General features: G+C 29.9%; 2 protein-coding genes across 3 annotated transcripts in view; one reads left to right on the forward strand and one right to left on the reverse strand.

The window, feature by feature from the left end:
- Dhc64C (dynein heavy chain, cytoplasmic) overlaps nt 1–15,579 on the reverse strand; it is a 152,304-nt gene extending 136,725 nt beyond the window's left edge. Inside the window, exons 1-4 of one of the 2 annotated variants that reach the window (XM_067271466.1) lie at nt 15,223–15,579; nt 5,345–5,447; nt 2,296–2,469; nt 1,530–1,785 (exon numbers count right to left, since the gene is read on the reverse strand). In XM_067271466.1, the coding sequence (XP_067127567.1) occupies nt 1,530–1,785; nt 2,296–2,469; nt 5,345–5,447; nt 15,223–15,457 (768 nt within the window). In that variant the 5' untranslated portion in view covers nt 15,458–15,579. The remainder of the gene's footprint in view (nt 1–1,529; nt 1,786–2,295; nt 2,470–5,344; nt 5,448–15,222) is intronic. The other variant, XM_067271467.1, reaches the window with a different exon arrangement.
- Nucleotides 15,580–15,801: 222 nt separating this feature from the next.
- LOC136976249 (protein pellino-like) overlaps nt 15,802–16,202 on the forward strand; it is a 58,305-nt gene continuing 57,904 nt past the window's right edge. Inside the window, exon 1 of the mRNA XM_067271471.1 lies at nt 15,802–16,026. Within this exon, the coding sequence (XP_067127572.1) occupies nt 16,007–16,026 (20 nt within the window). The 5' untranslated portion in view covers nt 15,802–16,006. The remainder of the gene's footprint in view (nt 16,027–16,202) is intronic.

Consider the following 16,202-nt stretch of genomic DNA (forward strand, 5'->3'; position numbering starts at 1 on the left):
CATGCAAGCAGCCACGTGTGCGGGCGATCAGCAGATGGAGTGAGAGACAGCACGACAGAAGTGACTCATGCAGAGACTAGGTTAACGAAACAACCGTTTATTGGTAAAGGACATAAAATACATAACATACAGTTATTGATAGTGGGTATAATAAATCGAGCTGAACAAGGGTTAAATAGGCCTAAATTTGCAGTTCTCAAGAGAGAGAGTTTACAGTGGGTTTGCGAGTTGATAATTTTGAAGTTAGAAAGATCCAGTTGTCCGGTTTTCGGAAATGAGGTTATTCCTTTAGGGCAATAGCAAGGTATTCTGTTTTGGAGGCACTAATGTTTTTAATCTGTTTCGGAGGCAATAAAGTAAATCTTTTTGGGCAAGTGACTGGCGATGATTGCACTGTCAAAAGAACAAGCGACGACTGCCTAAAATTTCAGGTTTGTGTTATATTCAACTGATGAACTTGAGACAATAGGTCGGGAGGTTATGAGAAAGCACTTAACTGCCAAGAACTTAACAAACGATTAACCCCCAGATATGAAAGTTAAGTTATTCGACAAAATGGTATTGTTGGAAAGTTATGTTATGCTGTAGTTAAGTAAACAAGTTACGTAGTGCTGAGTATCACAAGATTATAGTAAAGTACTTGACTTCAATAACAAGAATGAATCAAACCAAAATATCTTCTTATCTTTTAGAATGAAAATCTACTTGGCATTTATAATGACATCATAATGTAAGGTTTTTAATCATGTTTATCAAAGGAGAGTTAAAACATAAATTTAAAGCAGAAACAGATTAATGTTTGCATATTTATAAGTAAAATCAGTAAGTAATTTATAAGTACAATCAGTAAATTCTGACATTCTGACAAGTTTATACCAATAAGACAGTTAAATTTAAAAAACTATCTAAAACAACATTAATTCTTGCATCATAGAAACCAAAGATGAGGTTAGATTTCCAAAATATTTTTTACAAATAAATGAAATTTGTAAAAAAACATTTTGAAAAACTGACTAGATATGTTGAATAAAAAAAGAAATATTGAAACAAAATTTAATATTTTGCACTTATTTCAAATTATGACAAAAAAATGACAAAAATGACAAAAACAATTTCATGACAAAAAAATACATAGTAACACTCCAATTACTAAATGCTAACTATCCTCTGGATTACCAATTATCCAGATGGCCTGAGGTCCCAATTAATTTGGATAATTGGAGTTTTATATAACTCAATGAGGTTCAATTAATTTGGATAACACTTAATGTAAAAGAAAGGTTTTTGCAAGTTTGCATTTATAGAAAAATATACTGAAGCAGATAAATGTAAATTTACATACATTTTTTGTTGTCATAACATATGATTTTAATTTATCAGACAATTTTCTATATTAATTTTTCAAGAGAATATTTTAATATTATACAAGTGTTATCATCAATAACAAAATAATTTTTAATATTTTGATATCTAATCTTTTTAAGAGGAATTCTAAAACCAAAAATCTGTAACATTATATAATTACTTACTTTTTGTATTTCACGAATCCAACGATTAACACCATTCTGCAACTGATTCAAAAAAGTTGAATCCTCAACTTTGTCACCAAAGTCATTTACTGTAGCTTTACGACCTTCTTCAGTAGTTTTCTTAATTGTAGAAGCAACAAGGGCATGAATTGGTAATGTAATCTCTGGTATATCAATATTTTGTTGAAGATGCAATAATCCCATTTCTAACTCAGCAATTTTCTTTTCTACAGTTGGTGCCATCTTATCACCATCTCTGAAAAATAAAAATATTTCTCAAAAATTTGAATTACAATAATCAATTCCTTAAAATAAAGTTACAGATATCATAAAAAACTATAAAGTATTTGAGTATTTAATTCCAACCCTCATAGTTAAAACTGTGCTTCTATGTAGGCTAAATACGCAAGCTAAAACTTTTTAAATCAAATCAACATAAAAAAATCAAATAAATAATTTTTCCAACTAGAAGATAAAATAATAACTCTAGATCAGACTAAGTCAAGTAAGTTAAACTAAAAGATTTGGCAAATTACAAAATCAGTACAATAAATGTGTAAGGATTTTCACATTAACAATACAATATTCTGCTGCATCAAATGCATTCTTCTGTTTTCTTCCAATGTGAAAAAAAATCTAAACTGATAGTATAAGAAATTTTTAGAAATGTTCTTTTAGTCACCAGACAAAATTTTCTAGTTATCAACCAGAAATTTCCAGGTCCATTACTTAATTATGAAATCCAATAAAACTAAAAATATCTCACCTTTCTGCACGTCCTGTTTCTCTTACATAGGACTTAAAATATGGAGCAACTGCACTGCTGATATAAGAATGAAGTGTTTCATATGGTGAGGAATCATTTAAATTCATTATACGAAGTTGATGAGCTATTTTTTTATCTGCTTCAATCACAGTTGATGTTTTAATGATGACAATACTGAAAATTTTGAAAAATTTTATTAAAAAATTATTTTATATAGTTTATAAGTAAATAGCAATAATTTATATAAGAAAATTAATATATTTCAAAGAATTTGTCTTAACATCCATATAGAAAACTAACAACATGCACTCCTGAATGGATTTGAACTTTCAGTTCAAATCCATTCAGTACATGTTGAACTCCTGCATGAACTTTTGAGTAGGATTTGATCAGTTCAAATCCTACTCAAAAGTTCAATTTCAGATATTCAAAATTATTAAATCATCTAATTATTAAAATTAAGAGATTATGACATTCTTACCTCAAAAATTAATTATCAATAATTAGGGTAAATTACCCTAATTAAGCTAGCTGATGTAGCATAAATTTGTTTATATTTTGCTTAACCAAACCCTAAATACTATCATTATACTCATTATAAATATATATACAGTTTAACCCAATTATAACGTCATCGGATATAACGACAACCCTAATATAACGTCAAATTTTTATCAGTTCCACAATTTTACTATACTAGATAATGTTAAAAAACCCACTTGTAACGACATAAAATCCTGTTTTAACGTCATATTTGAAGCCCTCCCAAATTTTATTTAACAAAAAAAATACTACGTGTTCAGTCCTAAGGTCAGAATTCACTTTCCTAGAACAACTGTGGGTGGTGCTCTTTCCACCTGACTTCGGTGGGGTGAAATTCGCCACTTTTAAACAACATGACGATCGGTTATTACGTGCTCATTTTTAAATTACTTTATGCTACATTGTTAAATATTCTATTATTTTTAATATAACATATTATATCAAATAGTTTATAAAGAAATAATTGAATTATTTTTAATTGGCATACGTTAATTTAACCTTTTGTTGCTTTTTGATTCAACATTCTAAAATGGAAATTCTGCCATTATTGAAACTTAAGACAAATGGAAATTTCTTATAAAATGTAATTTTTGAAATTTTTAATTACATCAATGTAAATAAAGTTTATTTAAACATGTAGTTTGCATTTTTATACATATGATAATAAATTATTACTATCATAATAGATATAGTATACTGTATTAGCATTAAGAAATAATTTTACGGTAAAACATACAATGTAAAATTAGAATGGAGTTTATAATAGACTCTTAAACACACTTGGTACGTTTTATCGCACTGAAATTATGACCCTGCATAGAATGACACTCAGTTATAATGTCAAAAAATTTCCAGTCCCATGGATGACATTATAAACGGGTTAAACTGTATATCCAAAACAGAAGTATTATTTAATTGATTGTATCATACATTTGCACCCCAGTTTAACAATCAGTAGAAGTCACCAAGTAGACCACTAAATAAGTTATCTATCAATAACAGATAATTCTGGTTATACTTCTCCCTAGTCATATCAGTACAAATACACTTATCTGATAAAAAGAAGTTTAAATTAAATGCTTATTAATGTCTATAATGGTTTTAAGATAGTATTATAATGCAGCATTAAACCTCACAGGTGTTCAGTTAATTTTATCTTCAATTTTCTTCCCATTTCTCCTATATACACACTTGAATACATGTTAGTAAAAACAGTATTAGTTAAAAAGGTTAGTTAGTGTTTATAGATTAAAATATAGATGTTGTGGATATTGGAAAGCAAGTGCAATGTCATTACTGTGTTTATACTTGCTGAATGAGGACAGTTGCAAAAATAAAGTAAAAAATAAAAAATAAATAAAAGGATTCACTGATAAAATTTAGGTTTTATCAAGGTTGTTAACAGTTGTGTTAATAATTATAAAAATAGAATGTAAAATTTAAAAGATGTATGTAAGTGTATTGGTGTTATCAATGTAATTAATTTATGATGGCATATTATGTTTTTATATAATTTTGTAAAAAAGTGGAAATAGTGATTTTAAATCTGGCTTCATAAGGGCTGTTTCACACTATGACCGACTGGTCCGACCCGACCGATCCTATAATCAGACTGACTAGTAGCAGAAGCATTCACATTGAGTACGACTATATGTCGGTGGTCGATTCGTAAGGACCAATCTGAATGGGTGTTAGAAATCATTTTAAGTTTTTCTAATTTTTTAAAATATTTTTGTAATCTACCTGATTAAGCTTTGAGAATATGATCTTACTTCGTTTATAAATTCTTACTAAAAGTCTAAATAATACCATCTTTTCTCATTACATTGATATTGTTTTTTTAATATATATATATATATATTAAAATCATATGTGTTTCCATATAAAATTTAAGCAGTTATGAAAGAAATAAGAAACAAGGAAAAATTAAGTAAATCAGAAATATATATAATGTAAGGCTACATTTGACTGATTCGATAGTTTTCATATATCCAAAGTCTGATTGGTTGTAGTTTTGAAGCTTTCATTGGCTGTAGCTCACCGACTGCTCTGACCTGACTACAAATATTTAACTTTTTAAATCTGTCCAACTAGAACGACCAGTTGGTCGGCCGACTGCTGGCTCCAAGTTGTGTTGCCAGCTGTTGCCATGGCAACATGACCTGGAGTCGGACCAGCCGGTCATAGTGTGAAAGAGCCTTAAGACAACCATGACATCTGAAAATATTTGTTTAAAAAGAACCATAATTTCTGTTACTGACTGATGACATGTTTTAGAAATTTCATGAATAGCAACAAAATTTGAACTACAAAAACAGAAAAGTTAAAAACATGTTTTCATTCAGTTACTATTTTCAAGAGAAATTATTTAAATATTGAATCATACCATTAGATATGAAAAAATTATGGCAATCTGAACCAAAGTAATAAGGAAAATGAATGTAATTGTAGCTTATGAGAATAATAAACAACACCTCTATCTTTGTTGAGTAACTTCATTACATACCTATTAATTTTTGGATTTGTAAAGTGAACTTCATCTGAAATTGTGTAAATATTTTCTCTTTCTTCCTCACCTTCACCTCCAGCTTCTGTAACTTCCTCATCATCTAAAAAACAAATATTAAAATTAATTATGTTTTAATACTTTATATTAAAATATTTTTTTAATTATTGAAATAAACTTGAGAAACTCTGTTTATAGGTGTTAATTAATGATTTAACAGTACTAAATGTTTTTAACAAGTATAATCCCAACAAAAAACCCTCAAACAGCATGTATTTTAATCCATCTCTAACTTATCCTTCAATAATATCAAACAGAAAAATTTTGTATACTTATAAATATTTTATATTAATGAACTTTTATTATAACTGAGGATTTTACATAAAAATTTTTTATGTTGATAATACATGAAAAATGTTATAAGCAGTTGAAAAAAAGCATATATGATGAAAAAAGCTAAGGTCTTAATTGTCAGAGCCATTTCTGACAAATAAGACCTCAGACAGTACATTAATGTTTAACCTTTGGCTTGTATAACAGTGTCCATATGATCATTCATCATATCAATAAGAGCCAGGCATTCATTTGAAGTAATTTCATCCAAAATTTGCTTGATTTTTTGCTTTAAACCATCCACACTTACTTGAGGACATTTACTCAATGCTTTTTTAATTTTACCCCACACACTTTCTTTAAGGGAAAGGTCGGGACTGCTCAATGGTCATTTTAATATGTTAATATTATGTTGGGCCAGCCAAGCCTTGGTGGTTTAGCAATATGGCAACTTGCACAATTCTGCTGGAAAATAAAATGTCCATGATATTCTAATTTTTGTAATGATGGTAATAAGTTTTCCTCAAGGATTTGTTTATATTTTTCTGCATTTACTGATCTCACAATGAAATGCAAATTTCCCATACCTTGAGCTGATATGCATCCCTACACTATAACACTTGCACAGTGCACTATAGACAGTCATGATGGAATGTCTCTTGCTTTCTGATGACTTTTTTCTATTGCCTCCAATGCAGACTTCAAACTTTGCATCATCACTAAACTCAATCTGCTTCCACTGTTGTTGTGTCTAGCATTGGTACTCTTTGGCCTATTTAAATTGGTTTTTTTATTTGTTTAAAAAGAACCATAATTTCTGTTACTGACTGTCATGTTTTAGAAATTTTATGAATAGAAACAAAATTTTGTGAGAAGTGGTTTTGCCTTTGCCTAGAAATGTCACCTGTCATAATCATTAAATAAAAAATAATAATATTTTCTTATATGTAGAGGCTATAGCCAAGTTTGTGCAGATAAATACAAGTTTCTTTTGTAACTTCCTTTCCAGTAACTATTCCATTCGCTCACTAATTTCACTGAGTGATGCCCCTCAATTTTTTAAAAATTATTTTACATAGGTGTGTATAACAAACATTGCAAAGCCCAATGAGTATACATTCAAGTCCCCATAAATCAACACCCCAAGGGAAAATGAAAATGTGTAGAGTTATCCGATATGATGACTAAACCAAAGTTGAAAAATACCACAAAACTACAATTAGGAAAATACAGTAGTGCTTTATACAGTACATGTAGTCTATCTCTCTGACCATCCATGACTGGTACTAAAGTTGGTTTCTACTCAAATACCTCAGCAATTTCCATCACTTTTTGTTTCAGTATCAACCCCAAAACAGGAAGATTCAATGAATTTGCTTTAACCAACATACCAAAGCATCTTCAACATCTTTGTATGGTGATTTTCTCTGGCATTTTCGAGACAGCCATGATGAAAACCCAAGAAAATGCTTCTTAAACGGTGTCAAGTAAACCTGAGTTTTTTGACATTAATGCTTATGTAAGTCAGTTGGGACCACAGAAAACTGATTACTTAACTGACAGTGTCTAGTTATACCTATGATGACTTATGCGGACTCGACTGTATATAGAAACATCCAACAATTGCCTATTATTTAATAAATTATTAAAATTATAATTATTAATTTAGTTAAGAGATGGTACCTAATGCCCCCCTCTAGTGACAAATTACTTTGTATTAATTGTTTAAATTAGCCATATCACTGCCTAATCATTTAGGCAATGGTTGGGTATTTCTATTTTACAAAGGTACACATGATCAGTCTTTATTATGGTTGCTAGCCTTCCAGTTGATTTATGTGGATAAATTTTACCAGTTTCCAGACATTTTGAAACAATACTCCATACTGTAAAATTACAAATTTTTAATTCCTTTGCAATTTCTCTTAAGGATTTGCCCTATCTATAGAGAATGATAATTACTTCATGTATATCAACACTTAGTTTTACCAGGTGCCATTTTCATTAAACAAATACACTTCAATAATGTTAATAAGAAAAATATGCAAATATCACACGTCAGCTCATTTAATGTATTGTCTGAGGTATTATTTGTCAGAAATGTCTTTGTCTGAGCTTTTTTTTGGTCGCACATGCTTTTTTCAACTGCTTAACTTTTTTCATGTATTATCAACATGATAAGTTTTTATGTTAGTTAGTTATAATAAGTTATAATAAAAATAAATTATAATAAGTTATAATAAAAATTATAATATTAGTTATAATAAAAATTATAATATTAGTTATAATAAAAATTTACTAATATAAAATAATTATAAGTGTACAAAATTTTTCTGTTTGATATTATTAAAGGATTAGATAGAGACTGATTAAAATAACATGCTATCCAAGGTTTTTTGTTGGGGCTATACTAACTGTTGTCATTAGGAAACAAGAACGAAAATATTTAAAACAAACTATGACAAACAATTTTTAAAAATGTCCAAAATAATTAAATTGCAAATAGATTTCTTCCATAAAAATAAAAAAAATTTTGTCTTTATTGGCAATGTGTACAATGTCCAAACATCCTTGAGTGGATGTCCAATAAATCAACAAAGCATAATTTGTGAAACCAAAACCACCATGGTTTTGGCATGGTTTCTATATCTGGTCTTATCTTTCATTTATCTAACTCTGTTCTCGAGATTAAGGAAAGATATACAGACAAACAATAGTGGGAATTTATAGTACATTTTTTTCAAATTGCAGCCCAAGTAATACATTATTTAAAGCTTTTTATTAACTTACTCTGTCCATCTCGTCCAGGTAAAAAGTTTCAATTCATCTACTTCCCACTTCCCGATCTAGTAGAAACTTTGCACACGATTATTGCCAACAGCAGCATATTTTTTAATAGTTTGCAAACATTTTTAACAATTAGCAAAAAATTAGCAAATAATTAAAATCTGATAATAGATGGTGCTACAACACATGACCATTATTTGCCATCCTGCACATGGAAACAAAAGTGAAAACAAAGAAAAGCAGACAATTAGTGTGTTTCTTTCTTTAGTTGGTCTTACACACAAGATACAATAGACTACATAAGTCAAGGGCACAAACAAGCTACATCAAATTTAAATGACTTAAAGCTTTTTTTGAATCAAAACCAATTTCACAGAGAATAACATATATAAAATTAAATGCTAAACTAAGAAGGATTTTGATAGTTCAGTGTTACATACATATAGTATAACTAAAAAGTAGAAAATTAAAATGTTTTTTATATATTTTTTAAGTAATGCTTCTTATTCAGATAATTTATTTTTTTACTTTTTAGTGCATTTATCTGAATAAAAAGCATCACTTAAAAAATTTATAAAAAAATTTTAATTTTCCACTTTTCAGTTATACTATATATATGTAACACTGAACTATCAAAATTCTTCTTAGTGTAATCAAGAATGGAGTTAGATAAATGAAAGACAAGACCAGGTATGGAAACCATGCCAAAGTGGTGGTTTTGGTTTCACCAAATATGCTTTGTTGATTTATTGGACATCCACTCAAGGCCATTTGGACATTGTACACATTGCCAATAAAGAGAAATTTTTTTTTATTTTTATGGAAGAAATCTGTTTGCAATTTAATTATTTTTGACATTTTTCAAAAAAATCTATTGTATCAATAATTCCAAAGTCCATTAAGTACACATGCATATTCATGATAGATGTTCATATAGAGTTAATTGGGGCAGGAAGTCCCAATTAACTCTATGAACTTCCATTGCAAACTGAAAATTATGTTATTTCAATTCAAAAAGTTTTCCCTGAAAGGTGTTAGACAGATGACCAGCAGGACTCTATTGTTAAAGGAAAAGTATTATGTACAGGGGCAAGCCACTAATTTGAGGTGGAAAGCATATATTTTAAATTAAATAAATTACAAATATAATTTAAAATTGCAACCCAGTGTTGTGACAATGTCACAATAAATAATTATTTGTTAGTATATATGATCAAAAGATCTGTTTCTATTGCTTACACAATATTTACATAATGATAAAATTAAATTATAAATAAAATAAAATAAAATGGCTTAATAATATACTCCTATCTCAAACAATTACACTCAAAAAATTAGATGAATGGCTGGAGCCAAAGACATGATCAGTATCTCTACTCCTGTATACTAAAATATGCTTACTACGAAAGTTTGGATATAAATGTCCAACATATCAGAGTTAAAACAAATTTAAATCTGTTGTACAGGTATTATTATTGATATCTATATTATATGTTAATTACATAATTAGTTTTATATATCTGAAAATAATGATAAAATTACATAGTTATATATGTGATCAAAAGATCTATTTTTATTGTTTATATAAAATTTATATCAATAATTAGAAACACATTACAGTAAAACCTCATTATTTCAAAACTCAAAAGGGAAAAAAACACTTCAAATTATTCAACCTTTTTTCATATCAGTTGTTTGTAATTCTTGAATAAAATTATATAGTAAGGTCCTGAAAACTTGGCACTCGATAACCCGGCAGAAATTATTGCTGCTGTCACAGTTAATAAAAAAATGCTGGAAAATGATGAAGACGTTGACGTTGAGGACTCCACCATACAAGCTCCTAAAATATCACATAGTGAAAAACTAAAGGCTGTTGAAACCACCCTTCAGTATTTTGAACAACAAGGTGCGTCGGTAATGGACTTACTACACAAAGACGACTGTTCCATCGTCGTCTTCATGATGATGAAGCAGCAAAACGCAGAGTGCAGTGCAGAAGACAACAGGACATTACACATTTCTTTAAAAAAAAGTAGCCAGTTTTTGCAAAGTTGGCTGGTTAATTTTCATTATAGATAGCTTTATGTCTCAAAGTATTTTTCTGAGGTTTATCTTACCAGATAAATTACTGTACACTGTGTATTCATTACTTTTCATTTTCATGTAGTAAAAGCTCTATGCCTTCATAAAGTATGTACATTTCTTTTGTTTAAGGGTATTTGGGCAGTTTATTCTCTGTTGTATTCTCAAGCAAACAATACATACAAGTACAGTACAGTATTTTCTGAGGAAACACTTGTATTTATTCTTTTTTAACCCCATTCTTGATAATCTAGCATTTTCACAAACTCGGCCACCCTTGGGTCCAGATTAGGCCGAGTTTTCGGGACTCTACTGTAATATTATTTTATATAAATTTGCTGTTCATTTACAAATGCATTAGTATTGTGATTTATTACTTAGTAATTTAAGCTATTTTGAAAAGACTGTCAGTTGGCATATACTTAATGAAAACGATGAAAACAAAACAAAATTACACTCAAAGCAAGACCTGAAAATAATGTATGAAAGAAGCTTAAGTGCTTCAATAACAAATTTTGCAAATTTGTTATTGAAGTACTGCAAATTTTGTCTAGAGCAGGGATAGGCAACTCTTTTCTATGTAAGGGCCACATTTTAAGACTTTTGAACTGATGCGGGCCGCATACAAGAGAAAGAAAAAAAAAATGTTGGTAAATCAGAATTATTTATTCATATATAATTATAAATTAGCATAGGTATACTTAATTTAGCTTCTGGAACTGATGTAAACGTAATATATTGGAAATATTTGGTTAAATATTCGTCACTGCTAGTTTTAAATTAGTTTCGATGTATCTGTTAGCTGGTTTCTTGTTTTAATTTTTACTAAATTCATTGCGGAAAAAACTATTCATATACATAAGTTGTAGAAAATAATGTTTCAATTTTTGCTGCATACTTCCTTAATCTGGGATATTGATATATTTATTCACATTTTATGCGTCGCGGGCCGCAGGTTGCCCATCCCTGGTCTAGAGGATCAATGGCTAGTTCTATGAAGAATTCAGCCTTGATTCAATATTACAAAAATCATGTGACTGGATTAAAACAAGCTCTATTAACAGGATAAAGCTATAAGTACACATTCTATCGTGAATATGCATGTATACTTAATGGACTTTGGAATTATTGATACATTAGATTTTCGCAAAAAATGTCCAAAATAATTAAATTTCAAACAGATTTCTTCCATAAAAATAAAAAAATTTTATATCGACAACATGTAAAATGTCTGAATGGCCTTGAATGGATGTCCAATAAATCAACAATGCATAATTGATGAAACCACAACTACCACTTCGGCATGGAAACTTTCTTATAAACACATAAAATGATGGAATATTTTGAATATCACCAGACCAGATAATAACTTTGAATTTCATTGTATGAATATTTTAAATTATCTGAACTAAATATATGTAAAATCCTATTCTTTGGTCAGGGACTAAGCTTGACTTCGAATTATCCAATATCAAAATAACAAGGTTTTACTGTATACATAAAAGTAACAAAACAAAATGGTTTGAATAATAGCCTACATTCCTATCCTGAACATTTCCTGTGCTGTTTGTTATTTTATTTATTGTAATATTGCATACTTTTTATTTCATGTAATCTTTTATTATTGTTGATGTTCAAAAACTTTATTCCAATACTGCTCTATGTAAAAATTATTTTTTGGGAAAATGGTTTGGTTTATTTATTTGAAATTAAAATGATTACATTTTTATTCACTGGGTTATGTAAAAAAAACTACACCTTTATAAATCCAGCAAAAATTTTTAATACAATAAAAACATTTTCAACTGTTTTAAATGATCTTCATCAGTTACAGAAAAATCGAACATAAAATAAATTTGAAATAAATATAAAAATTAACAGAAAAATGCCCCTGTGGACAAAATATAGATAGATAAATAAGCAGCTTAAATAAGGTCAAAATACAGTGAAAAAGAATAAATGTAAGATATAAATTAGCATTAGCATTAATTATTGTAAAATGATCTCCAAACAGTTGACAATGCATCTGCATCTCTATGGTTTATACAACCAGTTCCTATGTGCGCCTTGAAGATTCCTAATTTCTCAAGATGCTTCACCGCTTGCCTATTCAATGTTGTTCTAATGATTGCCGCCTGATCCCATTGAACACTAACATCTTGTCTTGCATATGCCGCTAGAACAGTGCTGTCCAGGTTCTTATTGATTGTATATTTGTGTTCTTTGAGCCTTTGTTTTAAAGTGCGCATCGTTGCCCCCACAAACAAATTTGGAATCAAAACGTTAGTCGTGTAAAGGTACCAAATAAATACCTGTCATTGAATTCCGATCCTCTTTATTGTTTCTTAAAAGTTTGAAAACAGTGAGATTACATCGGTACACAATGTGAAAATTATTAGCTTTGGCAGTACCTCTATGTAACCTGTTTAAATATAGGATATAAACTCTAAAATGGTGTAGAATGCATTGTGAAAGGCAAGAAATTGTAAATACAATAACTTTCTTATTTTTTGTCTCCGGTCAAAAAGTAGGGTATCGTTGAACTCATCTTGGTCCCCTCAGTTCAGATATACTCAAAGTCCTGAAATTCCATAAAGAGTAATCTATACAACAGCCTATTTTTGTTCTGAACATTTTAATTTTTTTTCTTATAAAACGAGTTCAAACTAAATGATTGAATTTTATTTCATCATGTTCAAATACTTTTTGCCAGGGGTTGTAATAGTAGAATAAGACTGAATGGGGGAGTATATTCAATTGAATAGTAGCTTTGTTTGTTTGTTTTGTTAAGTTATGGCAATGCAACACTTGGTCAATCTGCCTAAGGAAACACCTTCCAGGGGTCTTTTTAAGGGTAACTGGCCCTATTTGGGTGTTACGATGTGACGAAAACTCAAAAAACTCCACATGGCCAACCTGTCCCGGTGAGGCACAAACCCATGACTGAACTCTCGCAGCTGATTGCAGAGACAGAGTTTACGTTAAACGACGTTTAACAACAGAACGGCCTATAGACGTTGGCTGGCTGAACCGCGGTTTAAAATGCGTTGCAAAGACGACGAGCGTCTATTTCTAAATGCCCTCTACACGAACTTCAGCAAAACATTGGCTCTTACTTTCTTGGCCAGTACTTCCCTGTTTTAAGAGTCGTTCGGCCAATCGGGTTATTCGTTTGTGATGTCAGAAAAGGTCGCCAGCTATATTCCGAAAGCTTCCGGAAATAAAATCTTAAGGCCGTCAACAACCATTGTTCGGCAGTTAATGACGACCCTTTTCTATTTCGATATTTAATTTCATCGCCAATACGGTTTAAAATACAAACAAATCTATATTTAGAAAATTTATACCAAATTCGAAATTTGTCTTCAGAATAGATTTTTGACGAATTATTTCAACATCGTATTACTGTCACCTTTCGTAACTGTAGAAATAAATAATTTTAAATATTTTATTATTACTATTATATATTTTTTTATTTCTATAAAAAGATTTCTGTAATTATTAAAATTGTCTCGTTTGTTTAACAGAACGTTCTGTAACTACAATAACCCCGAAATGCATTAATGTTTTATAACCGACACGATATTCGAATTGTAAATAAATGCATCTAATTTAAATTAATTGCAGTTTTAAGTCTTCTCCCATTTGAATATCGAAATTTGAACATTTAAAACAAATTTAAAGTACATATTTAATTTTGTTATTTTTGCTCCAAGCAATTAATTAATGAATAATTTTGTTGATTCGTACCATTTACAACATTTATCGAAGGAACGATATCCATTTTTTATCTAAGCTTTTCCACCAACAAAACTACAAAAAGCCCTCTAAACTTGCTGTCGAGTGAGTCTAGAAAGTAGGTCAAATAGCTTGTTTCTAATCGCTGTCTATGCATTGTGGCAAGCGAGAAACGCCGTCTCTGCAATGAAATTTTTCTGAACCGTGGTCTACCCAATCTGTAAACCGCCGTCAGCCTCTAAATGTTGTCTCTGCAATCGGCTGTCAGTGTTCAGGGAACAGAACCACTCGGCCACCAATGGGCCTTCAAATAGCAGCAGCAGATAACAATGGGAAATGATCTATCAATGCTTTATTTCTCTGTTATGTATCCACAACATTAATTTTAAATAGTTTAAATCAAAATGGTTTTCTTAATTATTTTTGGTAACTAGTATTAGAGACTCCGACAGAGGAACATTTCGGGATAAAGCAACATCCTTTGCATATAGTTGCGATCCCAGATGGGTCACAACCCATTGTCCAAGAAGCCCTGCTCTGTAACATAGGTAACATTTCTTTTGATTGAACTATTTCATTAGTCTGTTGGAAATCTGTTTCCATTTAACCATTTCATGTTATTCAGCAAAATCAATAAAGCCTTAAGTATATATATAAACCATTACATATTTGTATACTAAACAGTATACTTTATCAATTAAACATTGTTAAACAAGATTACATACAAAAAAAAAATTGAGTTTAATAGAAAATTTGTAAATCTAGGAACAATGCAGAATGATTTCACTAATTGAATAAATAACGAAAAATTCGTTAAATAATTTAAATCTGCACCCCTGACAACATATAAAATTCAATACAATGATGAGTAATATAAATGATGCAACATTGACGCATCGTATCGAAATTTTCTAATTCATTTTTTTTTTTTTTACCTTTACTTGACGACTTTTGTATGAGTAGAGATCTGACTTGTGGATCACTTATAAATCGTTTTAAACATTCTTGATTAGACTTTTCTGCTAGAGCCGAAACCAAAGATGGATGCAAAACATCTTCATCTTCGAGAACAGGAACAATTCTTTTAATATACGCTACTAATACACTAACGTCGGCCGTCGTAACTGACCGAGGAACCTGAGAATTATTTCCTTCACTTTGTTCACTCATTTTTCTAACTGTTACGTTCACGATTTCTTTCTAGAGTGGGCGTTCTGACTTCCTACAGCCGATCCTGAGTGACGCCATCTTGAAAATATCCGGGTGTTTTACTGCATTGACGCCGTAGTTATCGATACTCTTCTAAGTTATTTTCGTATCGCGAAAACTCTCTAAAACTTTTCTGGTTAACTCTATCGTATCTAAAATATTGAAATCGGTTACATAAATAAATTTTATTTAATAAATTTTAACGTAGTTAATTTATCAAACAACGAAATAATTGAAATTTCTTAATCCATACGAAATTGTTTTGGTTATTTAACGAATGGCAAATGCTGACAGGTCTACACTGGTCTAAACTGATTGTATTTTAATTTCCGTTACGGATCGTGCCATTGGCTGCTCTTATGATCGAGTGTGTGTCGACGACCAATTAAACAGCACATGGCAAATTTTGTCTTCGGTTAAGGTTTGTCAGACGAAAATCTTTCATACACATCATAATGGGGAAACGGGAAGAGATGTGTTTATTGTAAAATTTAGGAAATATTCTAAACAATGCCGGATAATCAAAAAGCGTAAGTGTTGTTTTAACCATTTAGTTCGCATTATTTATCCACGTTAGCTTCTTTCGTTATAGAATAAAGCTCCGATATTTCTAATTTGTTTATTTCTATTTTTTTTATTCTTTAATTTCATTCATATTAATCATATTCCTCCATTAGTTACAAAATTGAATTTCATTTCACATTAA

This window comes from Centruroides vittatus, unplaced genomic scaffold, assembly GCF_030686945.1.
Source record: "Centruroides vittatus isolate TY-2023 unplaced genomic scaffold, ASM3068694v2 contig_4, whole genome shotgun sequence".
In the NCBI taxonomy this organism is placed as follows: domain Eukaryota; kingdom Metazoa; phylum Arthropoda; class Arachnida; order Scorpiones; family Buthidae; genus Centruroides; species Centruroides vittatus.